The sequence below is a fragment of the Marmota monax genome, unplaced genomic scaffold, assembly GCF_021218885.2.
Source record: "Marmota monax isolate L192 unplaced genomic scaffold, Marmota_monax_Labrador192_F-V1.1 WCK01_AAM20220418_F8-fsc00105, whole genome shotgun sequence".
NCBI classification, from domain to species: Eukaryota; Metazoa; Chordata; class Mammalia; order Rodentia; family Sciuridae; genus Marmota; species Marmota monax.
In genome coordinates this window covers 2,442,062-2,464,054 of record NW_026692947.1, presented here as the reverse complement: position 1 = coordinate 2,464,054, position 21,993 = coordinate 2,442,062, and the positions used below count along the sequence as shown (strand labels likewise).

General features: G+C 40.2%; 2 protein-coding genes across 8 annotated transcripts in view; both read right to left on the bottom strand.

The window, feature by feature from the left end:
- LOC124097620 (complement receptor type 1-like) overlaps window positions 1-14,243 on the bottom strand; it is a 70,961-nt gene extending 56,718 nt beyond the window's left edge. For both annotated transcript variants that reach the window (XM_046452109.2, XM_046452110.2), the window contains exon 1: window positions 13,817-14,243. In XM_046452109.2, the coding sequence (XP_046308065.1) occupies window positions 13,817-13,937 (121 nt within the window). In that variant the 5' untranslated portion in view covers window positions 13,938-14,243. The remainder of the gene's footprint in view (window positions 1-13,816) is intronic.
- Window positions 14,244-19,723: 5,480 nt separating this feature from the next.
- Cr2 (complement C3d receptor 2) overlaps window positions 19,724-21,993 on the bottom strand; it is a 37,894-nt gene continuing 35,624 nt past the window's right edge. For all 6 annotated transcript variants that reach the window (XM_046452103.2, XM_046452104.2, XM_046452105.2 and 3 more), the window contains one exon: window positions 19,724-20,904. The gene's annotated coding sequence lies outside the window, so the exon portion shown is untranslated. The remainder of the gene's footprint in view (window positions 20,905-21,993) is intronic.

Below are 21,993 nucleotides of genomic sequence, written 5' to 3'. Positions count from 1 at the left end.
AGGCTACTAAAAAGGCCCTTGATAAACATTATTATTCATAGAAAAGGGAGAATGATAATGGATTTTCTTTTTCTGCTAAAGTGGACATGTTTTGTTTCCAAGAGTTTATTTTCACCAGGTGCAGTGGTGCATGCCTATAATCCCAGTGGGTTCCAGAGGCTGAGCCAGGAGGATGGAAAGTTCAAGGCCAGTCTCAGCAACTTAGTGAGTCCCTGAGCAACTTAGCAAGACCCTGTCTCAAAATGAAGTATAAATAAAGAGGGCTGGGGATGTGGCTCAGTGGTTAAATGTCTGCCTAGGATACACAGTCTGCACCCCACCTCACCTCCTGCAGCACCACTGACGGACACAAGAATTCCTCAAGTTGCTTTTTCCTGTTGATTATGGCTTTAAGCAGAATTGGGGACCAAGCCTGCACTTCTACTTAAGCAAAGAGGATGCCCTAAGAATGCTCAGATTCCTAATTTATTTTTACCCACCACTAGAATCCTGTATCTGTCATCTCACATTTTCTGTATTAAACCAGCAATGATTCAACAAAGGTGCCTTTGTCTGTTTCTTGCTTCATCTTACGCCTTTCTATCCTCTTACTGAGCTGTAGCCCTTTCTCTTGGTTTTCGGAAGCCTACTCTTTCCCCTGTCTATGATGGTCCTTCCTTGTGAGAAGCTTTTCACTCTAACTTCCGTTCTTCCTCCAGGTCTCTGCAAAAGTGCCACTTCCTTATCACAGCCTTCCCTGATCCTCTCAGAAATTTGAAATTTAAACTATTCTTTCTACTCCACCCCATAGTTGTCTACTCAGACGAATATACCATAGTGAATCTCACCATTATGTAAGTCAACTACACCCTCCACCCCCACCCTCCACCTTTATGTTGCCCATTATATCAATAATACTTCATTGTGCTTTTTATTTTTTTTTTTATTTTTTTTTTTTTAATATTTTTTTTAAAGAGAGAGTGAGAGAGGAGAGAGAGAATTTTAATATTTATTTTTTAGTTATCGGCGGATACAACATCTTTGTTTTGTATGTGGTGCTGAGGATCGAACCCGGGCCGCACGCATGCCAGGCGAGCGTGCTACCACTTGAGCCACATCCCCAGCCCTCATTGTGCTTTTTAAATTTGTACACTTTTATGAGTGTTTAGTTCTGTTCATGGACATTAGAGATGGATAATGGGAACACTTTCAAGAGACCATATGCCTTTTGTTCCTCCGAGTATCTCATTCTTGTGCTCATCATCCCATTACAAGCACTCAATGCATATTTGTTGCCATGAACTAATAAACAATGAATTACCTATAAAACTTAAAATACCATCAAGAGTGCAGACTATACCTTGGAAGCTCTGATCCACTGGGTAAAGGTTAGAGCCCTGAAGTTTAGATTGGTAAAAGCTTCACAGATGATTTGATAGATAACAGCACTTTCAGAATCACTGTGATAAACAGTTAAAAAAATCAAAAACCACCAAGTGCAAAGAAGTTCCTGAGAAAAACCACTGTGAGAAACAGTTAAAAACCACTGAGTGAAAACCAGTTTCTGTGATTTCACATATGAAGTCTTCACCTTTTCTCTAGTTGACATGCAGGATGGAACTAATGTTGATCTTGGTCTCATCCACTGATGCTGGACAAGGGAAGAAATTCCAAGGGCAGCTGCTGGTGCCAAAAGTGTGGATGAGTGAAGTTGAATGTCAAAGAAAAGCCCCCAGGGAGTGGCTAGAACGAGTTCTGAGGCAGCACAGCAAACCGCATGGATTTTTCTTGGAAAGATATTCTTTTTCTTTAATTACCTAAACGTTTTACCTGAGTTGCATATGTGAATAGCATATGTGATAATAAAAATGGAAACTGGCTGGGTGCAGTGGACCATACCTGTAATCCTAGCAGTTTGGAAGGCTGAAGCAGGAGGATCTCGAGTTCAAAGCCAGCCTCAACAAAATCAGGGCACTAAGTAACTCAGTGAGACCCTGTTTCTTTTTCTTTTTCTTTTTTTTTTTTTTGAGACCCTGTTTCTAAATAAAATACAAAATAGGAGTAGGGATGTGGCTCAGTGGTCAAGTGCCCCTGGGCTTAATCCCTGGTTCCCTTCTGCTCCCCACCCAAAATCAAAACTTTCATAATAGCCCTACTGAAAAGGTACATTGCTGGGAGCCATTAGCCAAGTAGGTATGACAATTTCCTTGCCAGCGTACCCCATGTTGCAGTGACATTGAATGTACGTGACCTTGCTCAAGGACCAAGGCAGATTAGGGTGTTCCCGGTTTTAAGATAATCTTGTTTAGGGCGTTCCCAGTTTAGGTTCCAGGTTTAAGGTTTAAGATTATTCCTGCTGGGAATAGGGCATATCCTGCTGCCTGAGTTCCCCTTGAGTTCTCACGGGATTCAGACAGTATATTTTGGGAGACAGAAGCCGAGTGAAGGTGGATTTGGGCAGAGAAGGTGGATTTGGGAGAGAACGTGGATTTCCCCAGAACATGATTGTAGACGGCTGGTGAGAGTTCAGGAATAAAGAGTTGCTGTTTGAATCTACAAGCTGTGTGGTGGCTCGTGATTGTGTGCCCAGCCAGACTGCGGCATTTGTGCCCAGCCAGACTGTGGCATTTGGTGGCCCGTGCGGGGAACTTCTGAAGCTTGGAGGTAAGTGAAATTGCTCGCCCTGAGGAAGAGCGAAAGAATGGGTGACCAACTCAAAAAACAATGTGTTATTGTTTTGATTTATCTTGTTTTTGTTTCAAGCTGCCTATCCCTAGAAATTTCTCAGGCAAACTGGAAAAAATGGTTGACTAAAGGTTTGAAGTTTGTCGGCCCTGAGGAAGAGAAAATTGATACAACGATTTTTTATTCCGTTTTTGTTTCATTCAGTTTCGGCTTTGTTTTGTGCTATCTTATTGGGTTGCGTTATCTTTATAGTAGATTAGAAATTAGTAAAAAACAAACCGAAAAGATGTTAAGTAAATTGTTAGAGGTTCAGACCATGGAGAAAGACATTTTAGATCAAGCAAAAGAGAAGGTCTCTCGAGCTAGTCAGACAGAGGAAGAAAATTTAAAGGAAAAGGGATTGTTAGGAAAAAGGCCACAACAGGAGGCTTTTAGTAACTCCGTTTTATCACAAGAGGGCGTAATTCAACCAACAGCCCCACCGATGGAGACAGCTGAGTGGCCCTCAAACCCCGTAGTTGATAAATGGGATCCTGAGACAGGACCTCAAAGATTAGCATGCCCTGTACTTGAACAGGCAGGAGGGCAGCGAATTCACCGTGCTTTAGATTTTAAAACAGTGAAGCAGTTGAAGGAGGCTGTAACAACCTACGGGCCACAAGCTCCCTTCACGGTAAGCATGGTTGAGTCCATTACTAACTTGGACATGACGCCAGCAGATTGGGCTAGCATGTGTAAATCTGTACTAAATGGAGGACAATATTTGTTATGGAAGGTTGCCAATGAGGAATTTTGCACGGAGACAGCTAGGCGAAATGCAGCAGCCGGTTACCCTCAAAGAAATCTAGATATGTTGTTAGGAAAAGGACCTTATGAGGGTCAACGGCAACAAATTGAATATGATCCTGCTATATATGCACAAATTGCTGCAGACGCAGTTAGGGCATGGAAGACTTTACAAGGACATGGAGATTTACAAGGTCAGCTATCTAAGGTAATACAGAGAGTTAATGAACCTTACGCTGACTTTGTAGATAGGCTAATTCAAACGGCTGCCAAAATTTTTGGGGATACAGAACAAGCAATGCCATTAATAAAACAACTGGCTTATGACCAAGCAAATCGTTGCTGCAGAGAGGTTATTAGACCATGGAGACATGAAGATTTAAACACATATATTAAATTATGTAGAGATATTAATGAACAAGGGCAAGTCTTGGCAGCTGCAGTACAACAGGCTTTAGATGCCAGGCCAAAAACATGCTATGATTGTGAACAAACAGGACATTTTAAAAGGAATTGCCCCATAGGAGGAGGGTTTAACAAAAGTAGGTATCAAAGGAATAGAATACCAGGTATTTGCCCACGATGCCGTAGAGGGAGACATTGGGCTAATGAATGCCGTTCTCAAACCACCATAGAAGGTACTCCCTTATCAAAAAACGGACAAAGACCAGGTATTTATCCAAGATATCGTGGAGAAAGGCATCAGGCTCCATTGCCAAAAAACGGACAGGGGGGCCCAATGCTCCGGGGCCCACAACCACAAATATACGGGGCAGTGGAGGATCCCAGCAACACCATCAGGGTAGTGCCCAGGACACATTGTCCATTAAATCCCTCATCAGACAAACCCGAGGGAGCGCAGGGTTGGACATCTGTGCCTCTGCCAGAGCAGTATTAACTCCAGAGATGGGAGTTCAAATCATTCCCACAGGAGTAAAAGGACCTCTTCCCCAAGGAACAGTAGGCTTATTACTGGGACGTAGTTCATCTACATTAAAAGGACTTATGATAAGTCCTGGGGTAATTGATCCCGATTATGTAGGTGAAATAAAAATTATAGCTAGTTCTCCAAGAGGTATATCAGTAATTTCACCTGGAGATAGAATAGCACAGTTGTTAATAATACCCAGCCTACATAATAAATTTCCTAGTCATAGTGTAGAAAGAGGTTCCAGGGGATTAGGCTCCACAGGTGTAGATTGGGCTATGTTGTCTTTAAATTTAGATTCTCGCCCAATGCTAAAACTAAATATTCAAGGTCATGAGTTTAATGGGCTACTGGACACAGGAGCTGACCTTAGCATCATATCTCGTCAAGAATGGCCAAAACATTGGCCATTACAACAAGCCACTCAAACGCTTCGAGGCCTAGGAGTGGCGACTAATCCCCATAGAAGTTCTATGATATTAGATTGGAAGGATCCTGAAGGATGTGAAGGAACTATACAGCCATATGTATTGGATCATCTTCCTATAAATTTATGGGGACGAGATGTCCTAGATCAATTAGGTTTGACGTTAACAAATAACATCAATCCTAATGCGCCCACTACTAGGGCTAGACAAGGCTTTAGGAAAGAAAAAAGATTAGGAAAACAAGGGCAAGGTATAGCAGCACCAGTACAAATAGATCAAGGAACAGACAGACATGGGTTGGATTTTCAGAAAGGGCCACTGAGACAATCAAAATTACTTGGAAATCAGAAAGACCAGTGTGGGTTCCTCAGTGGCCCCTGACTAAAGAAAAGACACAAGTAGCCCATGATCTGGTCAAACAACAATTAGCGGAAGGACATATACAACCTTCCATATCTCCCCATAATACTCCCATTTTTGTCATCAAAAAGAAGTCTGGTAAATGGAGATTATTGCAAGATTTAAGAGCCATTAATAATGAGATGGTTGTTATGGGACCTGCTCAATCAGGGATTCCTCAATTGTCTGCTTTGCCAAAAACCTGGCATGTTTTAGCTATAGATATTAAAGATTGTTTTTTTTCAATTCCAATTCATCCCAAGGATAGTCCACGTTTTGCATTTACTATCCCTGCATTAAATCATGAAGGTCCTGATCAGAGATATGAATGGAAAGTACTCCCTCAAGGGATGGCTAACAGTCCAACTATGTGTCAAATATATGTTAACAAAGCAATCCAGCCACTTAGAAATCAAAATCCTGAACTACAAATATTTCACTATATGGATGATGTATTATTGGCACATAAAGATAAAAACATATTGCTGGAATGTTATGCCACACTTACAAACTTATTAAAAAATTATAATCTAGAGATAGCAATAGATAAAGTACAATTAAATTTTCCAATTAATTATTTAGGAGTTCTATTATCCTCAACCATGGTCCGTCCACCAAAAATTCAAATACGAGTAGATCAACTCAAATCACTTAACGACTTTCAAAAGTTATTGGGAGACATAAATTGGATAAGGCCTTATCTAGGTATACCAACAGGAGAGTTGGGACCTTTATTTGATATTCTAAAAGGTCCATCAGATCCAAATTCACCCCGCATGTTAACTCCTAAAGCAAGAAAGGCATTAAAAATTATTGAAACATATATGGAAAACATACATTTGGATAGAATTGATATAAGTTTGCCTTTATTATTTATTGTACTACCAACAAAAAATATTCCTACAGGAGTATTTTGGCAAGAAGGTCCATTATTGTGGATACATTTATCTTATTCTCCTAACACGATTCTTACTAGGTATCCTGAGGCTGTAGGACAATTAATACTCAAAGGAATAAAAGCAGCGAAGGGAGTGTTTGGAATTTCTCCCAATAAAATTATTACTCCATATACTATGGATCAAATTGATGAGTTAGCTAATGAGTTAAATACTTGGGCAATAATCATGTGTAAATCTAATGTTTCATTTGATAATCATTTACCATCTAATCCTTTGTTGTCTTTTTGGTCTAAGCATCCTGTAGTTTTTCCTAAAATGACAAGAAAAACACCTATCATGAATGCTCCAAATATATTCACTGATGGGTCTAATAATGGTACAGCAGCAGTAGTTACCCCAGATCGAACTTTTACATTTTTAGTACCAAAACAATCAGCTCAAAAGGTAGAGCTTAATGCAGTTTTACAAGCTTTTTTGATGTTTAAAGATTCTGTATTTAATTTATTTTCTGATAGTCAGTATGTAGTTAATGCTATAGTATCTCTTGAAGATGCTGGTAGGATTTCCCCTTCTTCTACTGTTTTCTCTTTGTTTTCCACTATACAAAGTCTAATCTGGGACAGAAAAGATCCATTCTTTATAGGACATATTAGGGCACATACAGGATTGCCTGGAGCCCTTAGTTTAGGCAATGATTTAGCAGATAAAACTACACATGACATACATATTTTCTCTACATTTGAAGAAGCTACAAATTTTCATAAAAGGTTTCATGTTAATGCTAATACTTTACAAAAGCGTTTTAAAATAACTAAGGAACAAGCCAGACATATAATAAAACAATGTCAAAACTGTGTGACATTTTTACCACAAGTTAATCTTGGAGTCAATCCTAGAGGACTGATACCTAACCATATTTGGCAGATGGACGTCACACACTTGCCAGAATTTGGAAAATTAAAATATTTACACGTTACAGTCGATACTTCTTCTGGATTTTTGATGGGCTCCCTTCATGCCGGAGAAAAAACTAAAGATGTTATAGCTCATTGCTTACAAAATTTTGCCACTGTGGGCGTTCCTAAACAGTTAAAAACCGATAATGGTCCTGGCTATACCTCTACCTCTTTTAAACAATTTTGCTCATCATTTGGTGTTACTCATATAACAGGAATCCCATACAATCCACAGGGACAAGGCATAGTTGAAAGAGCTCATCAAACTATTAAAACATACTTATTAAAGCAAAAAGAGGGAATTGGAAGGGGGTATATATCCCCCAAAGATAAACTTAAAATAACGCTTTTTACTCTAAACTTTTTAAATTTGGATTCATCAGGACTTAGTGCTGCGGAAAGGCATATGTATCCAAAAAATGTACATAAGCCTAAAGTACTTTGGAAAGATATTCTAACAGGACAATGGAAAGGTCCTGACCCAGTGATTGTCTGGAGTCGGGGGTCTGTTTGTTTTTCCACAGGGAGAACAGCAGCCCATTTGGATTCCAGAGAGATTAACTAAAACAGTTTCTACAGATCGAAAAGAAGATGATTTGACTCAAATCCATAACAGCTGATATCCAGAACTCCAGCTTGGCCATTCTTACATCTGCGACAGTGATTAACCAGGATGCTTTTTTCAATAGCTATTTTATTATTGCATTTTTCCACATCATAAGGTTCTATTTTTATTTTTTGAGCTCATACAAACCTAGGTTAATGTTTTTCTGATCAGTTTTATTTTTTGACTGTGGAGTTTTTAAACATTGCAATGGAGATTTCACCTAGGTAAAGCTACAAGGCCTTTACTATTTTCTTATGTGTTGTACGTTTGTGTACACTCTTGTGTTTTGTGTTGTATGTCTGTATGTGCGTATGTCCATATTTCTTATATGAGGAGCGCTCATGAAAAAATGGATCCGAATTATTATTATTTTTTTATTCACGTGATTTAAATGGTTTAATTTAAATTATGTAAACAGCTGTTAAGGATTGTTTTTAAAGGTGGTTAACAGATCTGTTTGTTTACTAGTTTAAATTAGGTAAAAGGCTGTTAAGGATTGTTTTTAAAGTAGGTTAACAGATCTGTTTGTTTACTTTCACCTTTCCTTTTCATTATATTTAATAATTCTTTTCAGGATAATGTCTCTTTAGCATCATTGCCAGAATTCCTATCTCCATCCCAGTGCCGGTGAAGAACTCAACAAGTAATGCTCAATCAAAGAGTCAACTTACTTTGGGAGGAAACGGATTTTGGGAGGAAATGGACATATTGATAGATTCCTCTGCTTTGAACTGCTTGCAGAACTTGCCTGGACTATGTAACTATCGTTTGGTGCAGCGAATTGTGGTAATGCTGGCATATCTTTGCTGATGGTGTCACTAGTGATGCAATTTTTATTTCCTTGCCAGGGCACCCCATGTTAATTGTGGTAGTGCTGACATATCTTTGCTGATGGTGTCACCAGTGATGCAATTTTTCCCAAGGAGCCGTCAATTGGCTTGGTGTCGTGGCATTTCTGTATCCTCCTCCCTTCTGCTAGTGATGGTCTAAAATTTGGGGGCCAATGGCTTATGCTGGACCGGTAGTCAGTGACGGGTATGATCCAATTGCAGTGGTATCAACCTAAGACAGGAGGCTGACGCCTAAAGGTCAGTTTTCCGATGACGGGTAAGAACCATATGTTGAATTGGACAACCTACCAGGCACGGTCCATAAGCCACATTAACCTCACTCCCCCACTGGCACCAAGGCCAAATTTGGGGGCCAACAGAGGTGAGGCAAAGAACCTCACCCCCCCACTGGTGCATAGACCTATCCACAAGTATGGCTGTATGCTGGACCGGTAGTCAGTGACGGGTATGATTCAATTGCAGTGGTATCAACCTAAGACAGGAGGCTGACGCCTAAAGGTCAGTTTTCCCATGACGGGTAAGAACCATATGTTGAATTGGACAACCTACCAGGCACGGTCCTTAAGCCACATTGCTTGTTGTTTAATTAATCAGAAGGGGGGAGATGCTGGGAGCCATTAGCCAAGTAGGTATGACAATTTCCTTGCCAGCGTACCCCATGTTGCAGTGACATTGAATGTACGTGACCTTGCTCAAGGACCAAGGCAGATTAGGGTGTTCCCGGTTTTAAGATAATCTTGTTTAGGGCGTTCCCAGTTTAGGTTCCAGGTTTAAGGTTTAAGATTATTCCTGCTGGGAATAGGGCATATCCTGCTGCCTGAGTTCCCCTTGAGTTCTCACGGGATTCAGACAGTATATTTTGGGAGACAGAAGCCGAGTGAAGGTGGATTTGGGCAGAGAAGGTGGATTTGGGAGAGAACGTGGATTTCCCCAGAACGTGATTGTAGACGGCTGGTGTGAGTTCGGGAATAAAGAGTTGCTGTTTGAATCTACAAGCTGTGTGGTGGCTCGTGATTGTGTGCCCAGCCAGACTGCGGCATTTGTGCCCAGCCAGACTGCGGCAGTACATATGTGTCTTCAGCAGTGATAGCTTGATCTAGTTTCCATTTCTTTATTATTAATACCTCAAATTATGGCCACTTCCTATATTAAATATATTAATATGCATTGCCTAAACTCAAGACCTGCCATAATTTAAATTTTATACCTTTGAACATTTGTAAGTGTACTCATCAATTTGATGACTTGACATATGGATGCATCAATAAATTATCACCAAAATCAAGAAAACAAATATTTCTACCTCATTCCCCACCCTGCAGAGTTCCCTCATGTCCCTTGATAATTCATCCATCTCTCCACCTCCTGCTCTCTCTCTTTTGCTTTCCCTTTTTTTGGGGGGAGATAGAACCCAAAGACACTTTATCACTGAGCTAGATCCTTAGTCCTTTTTATTTTTTAGTTTGAGACAGGATTTGGCTGAGGCTGGCCTTCAACTTGTGATCCTCTGGATTCAGCCTCCTGAGTCACTGGGTGCACCATGGCACCCCACCCTCCACCTCTTTCTCTAGGTAAATTCTGACCTGCTTCCTTGAACTACAGATTGGTTTGATTTTCTAGAACTGCATATAATATGCATTACTCAGATTTTATTTTGCTTTGGTCCAGCTTTCACAGCTTGAGATTCATCCAGGTTGCTGCATGTATAAACATTGTTTCTTTTTCTTGCTGAGAAGTGTTCCATTATATAACTGAATATAACAATTTAGTTTATCCACTTACTGAAGGACATTTTAATTGTTTCCAATAATTGGTGATTACAAGTAAAATCTCTATAAAAATCCATGTAGAAGTCTTTGGACATAACTTTCATTTCCCTTAGGTAAAAATCTAGGAGACCATGCCAAGTCACGTGACAGGTGTGTGCCTAACTTTTTAAGTATTTCCAAAGTGGCTGTGCTCTTTTATCTGCCAATGAACAATGGCTAATAATTCATTTATTTCACTTATTGCCAACAGTTGGTACAGTCTTCTCAATCTTAGTTATTCTCATGGGTGTATATTGGTATCTCATTTTGTTTTTGTTTTGGATGACACAGCCCACTTTCAAATATTCTTGATTCAAAACTTCCATTCAAGGCAGGTTGACTCACCCTGTGCTATAAGCACAATTAACTCATTGTCAATTAACTTCTGTGTCTTTACTCCAATATAAGCTGTCAACCTGGGGTACACTTTGATCCTGTTCGGCATATCCCACTATTTAATGAAGGACACTACAAAGGTTTTGCTGGAGCAACTACAAGTTAAAAAAAATACCATGCACTTAAAAACAACAAATTTACAAAGTATACATTATATGAATTATCTATAAAACTTTGAAGAAATTCGATACCAATGGAATAGACATTTTAAAGCCTTTGTTAATCATGATGAGTTAGTACAACCATTAAATTCACCTAAAGGGCAAAATATCCTCACAGTTCATTTCTGTTAACAGTGCATGCAAAGCTGCTTTTCAACTAGTCTTCATGATACTTTCTGATTTTTTTTTTGGTTTTATTGATATTTGTTCATTGTAATTAGGCAGATGGTATCTCTTGTTCTTAATTCCATTCTCAAAAATCCTGTGTATATGTGTGTGTTTGAGGATGGGAAGGGAGACTGTTTTCTCTGCCATTTTATTTGCTGGAGTTGGTCTTGTTAGGATTATCTTTACCTGGTATTTCTGTGCAGGATATTTTTAAAAATTACTTGTAAAAATGTGAAGTCTATTTTAGAAAAATTTGATAATATAAACCATAAATCCACTCATCTAAGCATATGAAATCACAAAGCACAGAAGGCAAATTGGCATCTAAACTTAGCAGGGATAACAGAACAAGACTCAAGAGGAAGACCAGAAGAGGGCGCCAGAGCCCGCCCTGTATTAACCACAGTCCTCATAACTACCTTATTACTTTTGTGGTCCTGAATGTGGTTTATCTCCATGAATGGTCCATGTGAACTTGAGAAGAATGTGCGTTGTGCTGTCATCGGATGAAGTGGTCCATAATTGCCAACTGCATGCGTTGACTGCATGCTGTGGAATTCAATTATGTCCTTATCGATTTTCTGCCTGCTACAGCTGCCCATTTCAGATATAGTGCGTTGAAGTCTCCAGCCATAATAGTGGGTTCACCTGTTCCTGCTCACAGTGTTGTCAGGTTTTGCCTTATGTATTTGGACACTGTTGTTAGGCATGCACATTGTAAAGATTGTTATGTCTTCTTGGAGAACTGATCCTTTTATCATTCCTTTATCCCTCATCATTTTCCTTGGTTTGAAGTCTGTTTTGACTAAAATTAATATCATGAGTACCCTATAATAATAAAATAATCCAAATACCTCTGCTATTTTTATATAAAAATACATATCCCCAGGAATCATCTTGTACAACCTGTTGTTAGATTTGTTCTTCAAGTACTGCTAAAGCCAAATTGCTGCTTCTCAATCTTTTCTGACATTGGAAGTCAGAATTCTCCTTTGTTAATTATCCTGTACTTTTTAGGCTCTCTTGTGTGACTTCTTAGTCACGGACTTTCAGTTCTGCATGAGGGGGTTACAGAACACTGTCACATGCACTGTTTCATCTGATTTTCACCATGACCTTCTCAGCCTGATGTCAATTATGCCCCTTTTATACACATGGACATTGAGGTTAGGGTTGTTAATCGTGTGTTGGGCTCAAGGTCCCCGGCTAGGAATTAGCAGAACCTGGAAAAAGCAGACCAACTTCTAGATGCGTACACCGTAGAGGCAGAACTTTTTCTTATACTTCTTTTAAATTCCAAAATGCTATGTAAATTACTTTGGCAATCAAATTATTAGATAGTTTAATTTAGGGTGCCACCTTTGGAGTTTATTGTGATAACCTCAGTAAATATTTTCTTTGCAATTAATAGTGTCCAGCATTGTTTTAATGGTAACTTAATAAACACGAGCAAACTATAATAACATTCCATAAGAAGGGGGCAGACAGATACCAAGACCACAAAAATTTCTAAGCATTGACAGCACATTCCTTAATTTAACTTGGTATACTATTAAAAACACAATTTCAAGTTTTATCACAACTGTTCATCTGAAAAGTTACTTTCTGATGTCCAGGGAGATAAAATATCAACAATATCCTTTGTGGAAACTTGTTTTGTTGTTGTTGTTGCAGTCAGAAGTCAAGAAACAATCAAATAATGAAAGCAAAATATCTAGTGGTGGAGAAGAGCAGACCCTGAGTTGTCAGGAGGAGGCTGGACAAAAATAGACAAGATTGTCACTTCAACTCTGGCCAATGAGTCAAAGCAACCAGGAAGACTTCTGGGGAGGACACAAATAGTAGGAGAAGAGTTACTATTGAAGATGTTTACCTACTTACAGTTAAGAGGAAGGAAAGCAAGATGGGGCCTCAGAATCTGTACGGTAGTTATAATAGGCTTTATTTTATGCCTACACATCACTAAAATGGCACATATAAACCTCTGCTGTCCTTCCACCTGCAACTAGTTACACTGTGCGATCTGGAGCTCACTTGCTATTCTAACCTCAGGTGCCTGGCATAGGAGGATCTTAAATTAGGTGCTCAATTAAGTGCGTGTTGCTATTGGTGATGATTTGGGGTGAGGATGTAAATAGAGTTCAATGCAGGGCAGTTTTCGGGTGATAACTGTACTCCTAGCACCGTTAGCTTAAACGCCCTTGGGAGCCAAGTGCAGAGGTAGTGGGTTGGCGGATAGAAATGAATTAAGTGACAGACACTGCGATAGACACCTGACACATTTCGTGCCGTTTGGGTAGCAACACCATGATATCAATATCCCCATTTACATATGAGGGAACAGACTCCGACTGGAGTATTAACTTTCCTCACAGTTCAAGTTTGAAGGACGAGAACCAGGTTTGTAGAATTCCCAATCCTTTCTTTTCACTAGGATCAGTGCCACAGTCTACTATTGCCAGTCCAGGCTCTGAATACACAAAGGCAAGGAATTTCATGCAGCACGGGTTGAGCATTCCTGGCCCTCCTCTGCTCTGGGTGCCACAGAACGCCCTGGGAGAGGGATCTCCACTCCAAAGGCAAGGAGGGGCTCGGGTGCACAGAGGGATCCCAGATCCACCTGCGCTAAGTGTACCTACAGCCACGCCTTGGACCTCGCGTCCAGAGCAGTCAGGCGCTATTCCTGCAGCCGCGGGGGCTACCTCGCCCCCTCCCTGGTCCCCGCCTCGCCTCCCCTCCCCACGCCCTGCCCTCCAGCGTCTCACCCCAGGCGGCCGGCAGCGCCAGCAGCATCAGGACAGCCAGCAGGGCTCCTCCGCAGGGGACAGCGAGAGCGGGCGCTGGGGGCTCCACAGGCTCTGGGCTTCTTGGAAAAGAGGCCCCCATTCTCCCCAGGCAGATCTAGAAAGCAGATGAGACCTCCAAGGAAATGAAGAAAAGTGCCGCGGAGAGACATCAATTGTTGGGCTCCGCGCCAGGGTCTGGGGAAGGCAGAGGGGTTCCGGGACAAAATGCTTTTGACCACAGCTTCCCCTTATTGGGTGAGGTCTTGTTTACTCCGCATTATTTTTGATGAGTTTCGCTACCTTAGGGACCCAGGTGCAAGATCAAAGTCTGATTCAGCTCCCTCTTGTATTTTACGTGTGAGGACCTGCGGGCGGTTCCAGACAAAGGCAGGGGTTTGTCGCAGCTTGGTCAGCATACACTCTTGCACGACTTTTCGCCTTTGCAAGAATCCGTGTGTGGGGGTGGGTCAGCTAGGGAAATGCCTACTCTCCGTGTTTCAAGGACATTCATAGTGCACAAATGAATATGAAGAATCGATTTATTATTGGTGAATTCAGATATGCCGTGCCATTGAAATTTTTTTTAAAGAGTGACTTAGTCAGGTTTGCATTTTAAAACTATAATTCTGTACATGATATAGAGTCTAGATTAGAATAGGGCAAAAGTGAATGCAGAAGACCCGTAAGGAGGCTTTGCCATCATCCAAGTGAGACTTCGAGGGCGCTATCACTGGGTTGCTATGTGAACAACTAACCAAAATCTTGGAGATGAAATGAACGGGATTTGCTTATTTTACTTCCTTTATTAAAGATAGTGGCGAGAGAAAGAAAGGAATCGAGAGTCAGCCTCAGGATTAGAAATCAATGAGATTTGAAATGAAATAAGAAATATGGAAGGACAGAGAGTGCAGAGGGTTAGTGCAGAGAGTTAAGAATTCAAGGATGAGAGAAATGGGGGTATGTGTGGTAGTTTGAATAATGCCCTCCCCCCAGACGTTCACATTCCAAACCCCAGAACCTGTGTTACCTTACATGGCAAAGGGACTTTACAGATGTGATTAAATCAAGGATGTCGCAATGGGGAGATTATCCCTAATTGGCCTAGTGGGCTTGGTGTAATCACAGGGATCCTTATAAGAGGAAGGAGGCAGATCAGAGTGGGAGATTGATGATGAAAGCAGAGATCAGAGTACTCCTGTCACAGACTAAGGGAGGCCACGTTTAGAAGCTGAAAGAGGCAAGAAACATTCTCCCTTGGAGAAGCCACCAATCCTGGCAACACCTTGGTTTTAGACCTGTAAGGCTCATCTGAATTTCGGACCTCTGGAATTGTAAAATAATAATTTTGTGCTGCTTTCAACCATAGGTAATTGGTTACAGAAAAAAAAAAAAAGGAAACTAATGGGAGAGGAGCATATCAAAACTTGTTTTTTTTTTTTTTTTTTTAAATTTGGAAAGACTTGGGCTCGCGACTGATGGGGTTTAGTGGTTTAGCAAAGGCCAGGTGTGGGAATGTTCAGAAAAAGATTGGGAATGTAGATAATTTGCTGATTATGAGGCTGGGCTTTCAGAAAAGCACAAGAAGACTTTGAACAAGGAAAGGGATGGGAGATGGTCAAAATCACAGGAATTAATGAGACAGTCAAGAGGGAACATGTAGAAAAAATCAAAAAGAAGATCAGAATAGAAACGGAGGGATCTCTTCCACCCATTGGTTCTTAACATCTTTGTGCATCCTGTATATGTCTTTGCTTGTCTGGTCAAGCTTATGGATCTCTTCTTAGAACTATTTTTTTAAATACATAAGCAAAGTGCAAAGGATTACAGAGAAAGCTAATCATATTAAAATACAAGTCCAATCATGAACCTTGTCCTAAGTGCTCACAGGTCTCTGGCACCGAGAACAAGGACCCTGAATTTACCCATGAAGTGAAACATGGGTCAGTTGTCTCTAACACTGGACTTGGAATGAGTTGTTTGGAGACTGGAGTAATTCCTGAGGCAAGGAAACTAGAAGAGAGCTGAAAAGATATTGTAGCAGGGGCTGGGGATGTGGCTCAAGTGGTAGCGCGCTCACCTGGCATGGGTTCGATCCTCAGCACCACATAAAAATAAAATAAAGATGTTGTGTACAAGTAAAAAATAAATATTAAAAAATTCTCTCTCTCTCTCTCTCTCTCAAAAAAAAAAAGATATTGTAGCAGGTATTTCAATAAATGCATTAGCTTGTATGTCCTCCATGCATAAGTGTGATGGATTCGTGATGGAGTAAAGAGGTTCAGGGTGGAAGACTGTTCTGTGGAAGACTGTTCTCTGCTAGGTGCAGCTTCCCTAATGGAAACATGGCCCAGAAAGGCTGTATCACTAGGAGGTGCATATAAACTTTCCAGAATACTGCCTCACTCATCAGTCCCTCTCTTCCAAATCTTACTTCCCCTTACTACTTAAGAAATAGTAACGTTCCAAAGCCTTAATTTCTTATTTTTCATCATGCTGTCCTCTAAGACTCTACTGTAAGAAATATCTGCTTTAATCATACCACTTTATCATACTTCCTTTTTATTGCAACCAATACCATTTTTTTTCAAGGATCTGTTGTTATCCTTTCAAGTTAGTTTTAATGGAAGAAGCCAGATCGTATTAAGCTATTGAAAAGGGAAAACTCAGCCTTACATCACATGCTAGTTTAATGACAACTCATTTCAAATGGGTCACTGTAATTCTGCCTGGTATTCCTATGGTTATTTAGACCATTTACTCTCCCATTCTCCTAAATGACTGTTTCATGTTTTTATTTTTATTTTAACATTGAATTATGATACTTCCTCCATCATTCTTAATCTCCATTTATGGGATTTCTTTCTTTTTTATCACTGAGAAAATGTAATCAAAGAATTTTCAGAATCTTCTATTTTCTGTCATTACTCCCAACAAATGCCTGTATTTGGCTTATAAAACTTTGTTATCACCTGTTAGTATACTTGTACCATTCGCTACCTCATCTGAGGACTTCTCCACTCTCATGCTAGGTTCAGTCTGCTTTTACTTGCTCAAGAAGTTCACTCCAGGAATCGTCTTTCTCCCTAGAATTGGCAACTCCTCCTTTCGATTGGACTTGGCATGATAATAGTTTCCCATGATAATTAGTCTCCCAATGCAGTGAGTGTAGCAACTGTTCAGTAATGTTCCTTTGGTGTGAAATGCTCTTTGCATAGAAGTCTACCTGTATAGCCATCTCCTCACTTCCTTGCGGTTTGTTTTTTTGTTTGTTTTTTGTTTTCCTCAAATGTGACCTTCCTTGGCCACTCTTTAAAATTCTACATCCATTCCAAAATCCTTTCCTCTTTCTTGGTTCTCATAATTTTAAAAATTAGCAACTACTATATATAACTATAAGGCTCCAATAAAAAATATGCTAAAATGTATTTAATTTTTTCATTTTATTGCCATTTGACAGTCTGATTATTGTCTGACTGAATGAGGACATGTCAATTTTATCACCGCTGAATCCCACTGACCTAAAACAGTGATTAGCACATAGAGGGTGGAAGACGAATGACTGATGGTTGAGACGGTTAAGGTCAACTACTGTTTCAGAAAATTTAGTGGTTAAAAAGAAGATAGTTTGAAAAAGAAACACGGATAATTTAGAGAGGATTTATTTTGAAATGGAGGGAATGTTGCAATCTATTGCTTTAAATGGGTTCCTTCCTCTGGAATTTCTCCCCATATTTTTCCACTGGAAAATCCACTTTTTCCTCTGCTTCCATGTAGTTCAGGTAGACTGTGGGTTCTCAACCTCAATACTGTTGACATTTTGTTCTAGGTAACTCTTCGTCTTGGGGCGGGGGCTGTCCTGAGAGTCATAGCATGCTTGGCCATATCTCTGGTCTCTATCCACTAGATGCCAGTAGCATCCCCAGAGTCCAGTTGTAACAACTAAAAATATCTCTAGACACTGCCAAGGGTCCCTTGGGGGGAAATAGTCCCATTTGGGAGCCACCAAGATAGATTTATCCTAAAGCTCCAAAGATTTATCCCAAAGCTCCAAAGCTGGGTGGGCAACTGAGGCCCTATAATTGGTTCATTTGGAGGCATGTAACCCTATTTGGGTAAATCAGAACTACTGAAGAATTTGTTTACGAGAGAAGCTCTTGGTATTGGAGTGCTAAGCTAGTGGGATGTGGCTTTGACAATGTCATCAAATAGTATGCCAGTTTTTAGGGAATGTCTGCCAGAGAATAAAACCAGTAAGGGAACGCAGAATGGGAGATATGACTGACTTCTGAGGATATGATTTGAATATTTAATTCCTGTTTTGACAGAAGCCAACTATACCCTGGGTCTTTTCTGTCTTGTCATATAATAAATTCTGTTTTTTACCTAAGCCAGTGAAAAATAGATTGTTCTCCCTTGCAGCTAAATGGGTCCTGGCTTGAGGAGGCCTATAGGTGGGAAGAAGGAGCCAGAGAGGGGAGAGAGTGTAACTGATGGAGCAATGTCCTAGAAGAGGCAGGATGTGGTGAAAAGTGGTGGATGGAAATAAGAATGAGGGTGAGTGGAGGTGGAGAAAGAGAAGGCCAAGATAATTGCCCTCTGATGTGTCCATGACCTGCTAAGAGTTCAAGGAAGGAGGGTTGAAGGTAGAATAGATGACTTGAGGTAAGTGAACAGATATCATAGGGAAATAAAAATGGTCCCCACTGTGAGTGACTAAAAGACTTGAAAGAAATATCTGAAGAGAAGTTTGCAACCATGTTCATGACAGCACTATTCACAATAGCCAAGAGGTGGGAGCAACACCTCCAAGTGTCCACCAATAGATAAATGGATAAACAAGATGTGGTATGTATGTGTGCTGTGGTTTGGAAGTAACCCCCAAGGTCCAAGTATTAAAGGCTTGGTCATAAGCCCATGTGCTATTGGGAGGTGGTGGAATCTTTAAGAGATGGGGCCTAGCAGGAGGCAGTTAGGTCATTAGGGGTGTGCCCTTATATTTCAACCCTGTACACCCCCTGTTCCCTGTTTCATGGCCATGATGAGGAAAGGTGAACAGACCTCCTCTATCATGCTGTCACCATGATGTACTGTGCACTCCATGCCCAAAATAACGGGGTCAAGTGACCATGGACTGTAACCTCTAAAACCATGAGCCCCAATACACCTTTCCTTATTTAAATTGTTTATCCTAAGTATTTTATCACAGTGACAGAAAGCTAACACAATAGGTAACAGAATATCAACCTTAAAAAAAGAAGAAAATCCTGTCACATGCTACAGCAGGGGCGAACATTGAGGGCATCATGCTAGGGGAAATACGCCAGATTGTGTGAGTCTATTTGCATGGGGCTTCTAATGTAGTCAAGTTCATAGAAAACAAAAAGTGGAATGGTGGTGTCCAGGAGCTGGGGAAGAAGGGAATGGGAATTTATTTTTTAGGGATATAGATTTTCAGTTTCACAAGGTAAAAAAAGAATCCTTGTGATTTGTTTTTACAAAATGTTACTACATTTAGTCCTACTGAATTGCACTTTTAAAACTGGTTAAGATGGTAAATTTCATGTTAAATGTGTGGGGTTTTTTGAACAAAACCACAATTTAAAAAAATTACAAAAAATACGCTGAACTGCATATCTCATCTAGGAAAAAGTAGAGAGAGGAAATTTGTGGTCACTGTTGAGCAGGGTTTTGTGTCACAATAGTTTAAATGACTGAACACAGAAAATTAACAGCTAGAGCTAGAGTGTGATGGGAGAGGAAAGGTGAGCTGGATAAATACAAGAGAAGGCATTGGTAGTGAGGAAGTTGAACTTGTAGGTTGAGAGTTTTTCTACAATGATCAAGTGGTGCTATCCAGAATGAATAACTTAAACCATGAACTAGGACTGTGACTGTTATTCAAGACATAACTATGTCAGTTATGCCAGGAGTTTATTGATTCTAGTCAGGTGTGGTGGCACAGGCCTGGAATCCCAGCAGCTTGGGAGACTGAGGCAGGAGGATCATAAGTTCAAAGCCAGCCTCAGCAACTTGCTGAGGCCCTGAGCAAATCAGTGAGACCCTGTCTCAAAATAAAACATAAAAAGGGCTGAGGACGTGGCTCAGTGGTTAAGAACCCCTGGGTTCAATCTCTGGTACAAAAGATAAAAAATATTGATTCCAGAAAAACAGAATCATACAAGGCAAGTGATTTTTGTTTGTTTGTTTTGCAAATACAGTTTATTTGAATGACTAATGTACATATTAAAAATGTTCAGAAAATATCCAAAGCTTGAAATATATACCAAATCATTAGAATTAAAACTTGACTCCTATAATAAAAAAAAAAAAAAAACTTGTGCAAATTGAAATCAGTGATTATGGAAAAGGCAAAGGATATACAGTTTGTCAGAGAAACTTAAAACAAATGGGGCTAAAAGTGAAATATTTAACCACATCAGAGAAGGAAGCTACTATTAAAATAAAGCCAGTCTTTCCCCAAAGGCAGGCCCATCATAATCACAGAGCGTACTCTGTATGTGGCTTAAATAATTAAAGCCACATTAAACCCAAAGCATATGGCAACAGTAAGTACGCTGGCTACAAAAGAGGATCGGTCTAGAGGCGAGGACAGCTCTTTTCAGTGCTTTGGTAAGAAGGTGACACTTCTAAAGCCATGTCCTTTTTCATTGCCACAGCCTGGCTTTAGGCAGATCACAGGGAGTCTTTGGCAAAGCCTTGCACTGCTCATGGCAGTGAACCTCAGTTCCTGTCTTTAATATCAAGCAAATTTTCTTTGATTTGCTTGGGAATAAGTACATACAGGAAGTTATTAGCTTATGAAATCACTTGACTGACGTTGAGACCACACAAAGAGACTTGCTGATCTTAAGGTGATGTCTTTCCAATGAATGTTCCATGGGATTCCAAGTCATAAACCACATGGAAATAGGTCGTTCGTGTTTAGGTGGCAGCGGTGCAACTTGATGTTCAAATAATGAGAGCGTTAATGTTTTCATTCAATTATAACCTTTAACGCCTATTAGAAGACATCATTCCATAAGACATGCTTCTTCAGAAAACAGGATCTGGAACAGATAATAATTGTATTTATGTTGATAAATGTGAATAACCCAATGAGGGAGAAATGGAAGTAATCATATCATTCTCATTCATTCATTCAACAAATGTTTATTCAATGGGTTTACTCTGGTCTCTCATGGTTTGGATTTGGAGATCTCTCTGGTATGAAGTATCCTGCTCTCCTCTTCCCTTTTTCTACAACTCTCTATTAGTAACTTTTCTTCTTCTATTACCACTATGGCTTTTCTGTACATTGCTTATGGTATTTATTCTGACCCTATGATATATAAGTTTCATATTCCTTTAGTAATTTCCAAAAGGGCAGAGGTGGTAACTGCATTTTTTTTGTCTTATTGGTTGTGTAGGAGAAAGCATTTTCAAGTCACTTTTGAACTTGAATTCTTGAGGTTGGCCAAGAGAATCTTTTAGTCTTGTTTTTTCTTTTTTTTCTCATCTAGGATATTATTTCATCTTGGTATTATTTGGGGATAGTATCTGTCTTTCAGGATGATAGTGAGGGCATGAAAGACGCTCAACATAAATGCCAGGGCAGAGTAAACCTTCTGGTGTTCACCCCCATTTTCTGCCTTAGATGGATCCTTTAGGGTGCCTGTCCACATTTCTGTACTCCCTATGATTTAGTCTTCAATTTTTAGTTTGCTATAAAATAGCTTCTCCATTCTCCTTAATAATCTAGAGTCTTTTCCATTCTCAGAATCAGCTGATCAATTTGCTTTCTCTTCACTGAGAAGACAAATCATCAAAGGGAATTTCCACCCATGCATTCACCACCATGCATGCACCACCAGACCTCTCATCTGCCTTCACCTGCACCTGTCTATTCTGCCTTCCCTTCTGTGACAAACCCTTCTCCCGTAGCAGGTCAACCCCTCTGCTCAAGCAGTAGACCCTATTCCTTATAGTGCCTCCAGACGCTGCTCCAGCAAGTCTTCCCTCTTTCCTGCCATCACTTTCCCCCAGATCATTCTCATCAGCATATAGAACAGCAGCATAACAGCGATTTATCCATTCTTAAAAAATATCTCCTCTGACTTCTTCCTCTTCTTTCTACCTCTTGCTGTCACTCCATGTAT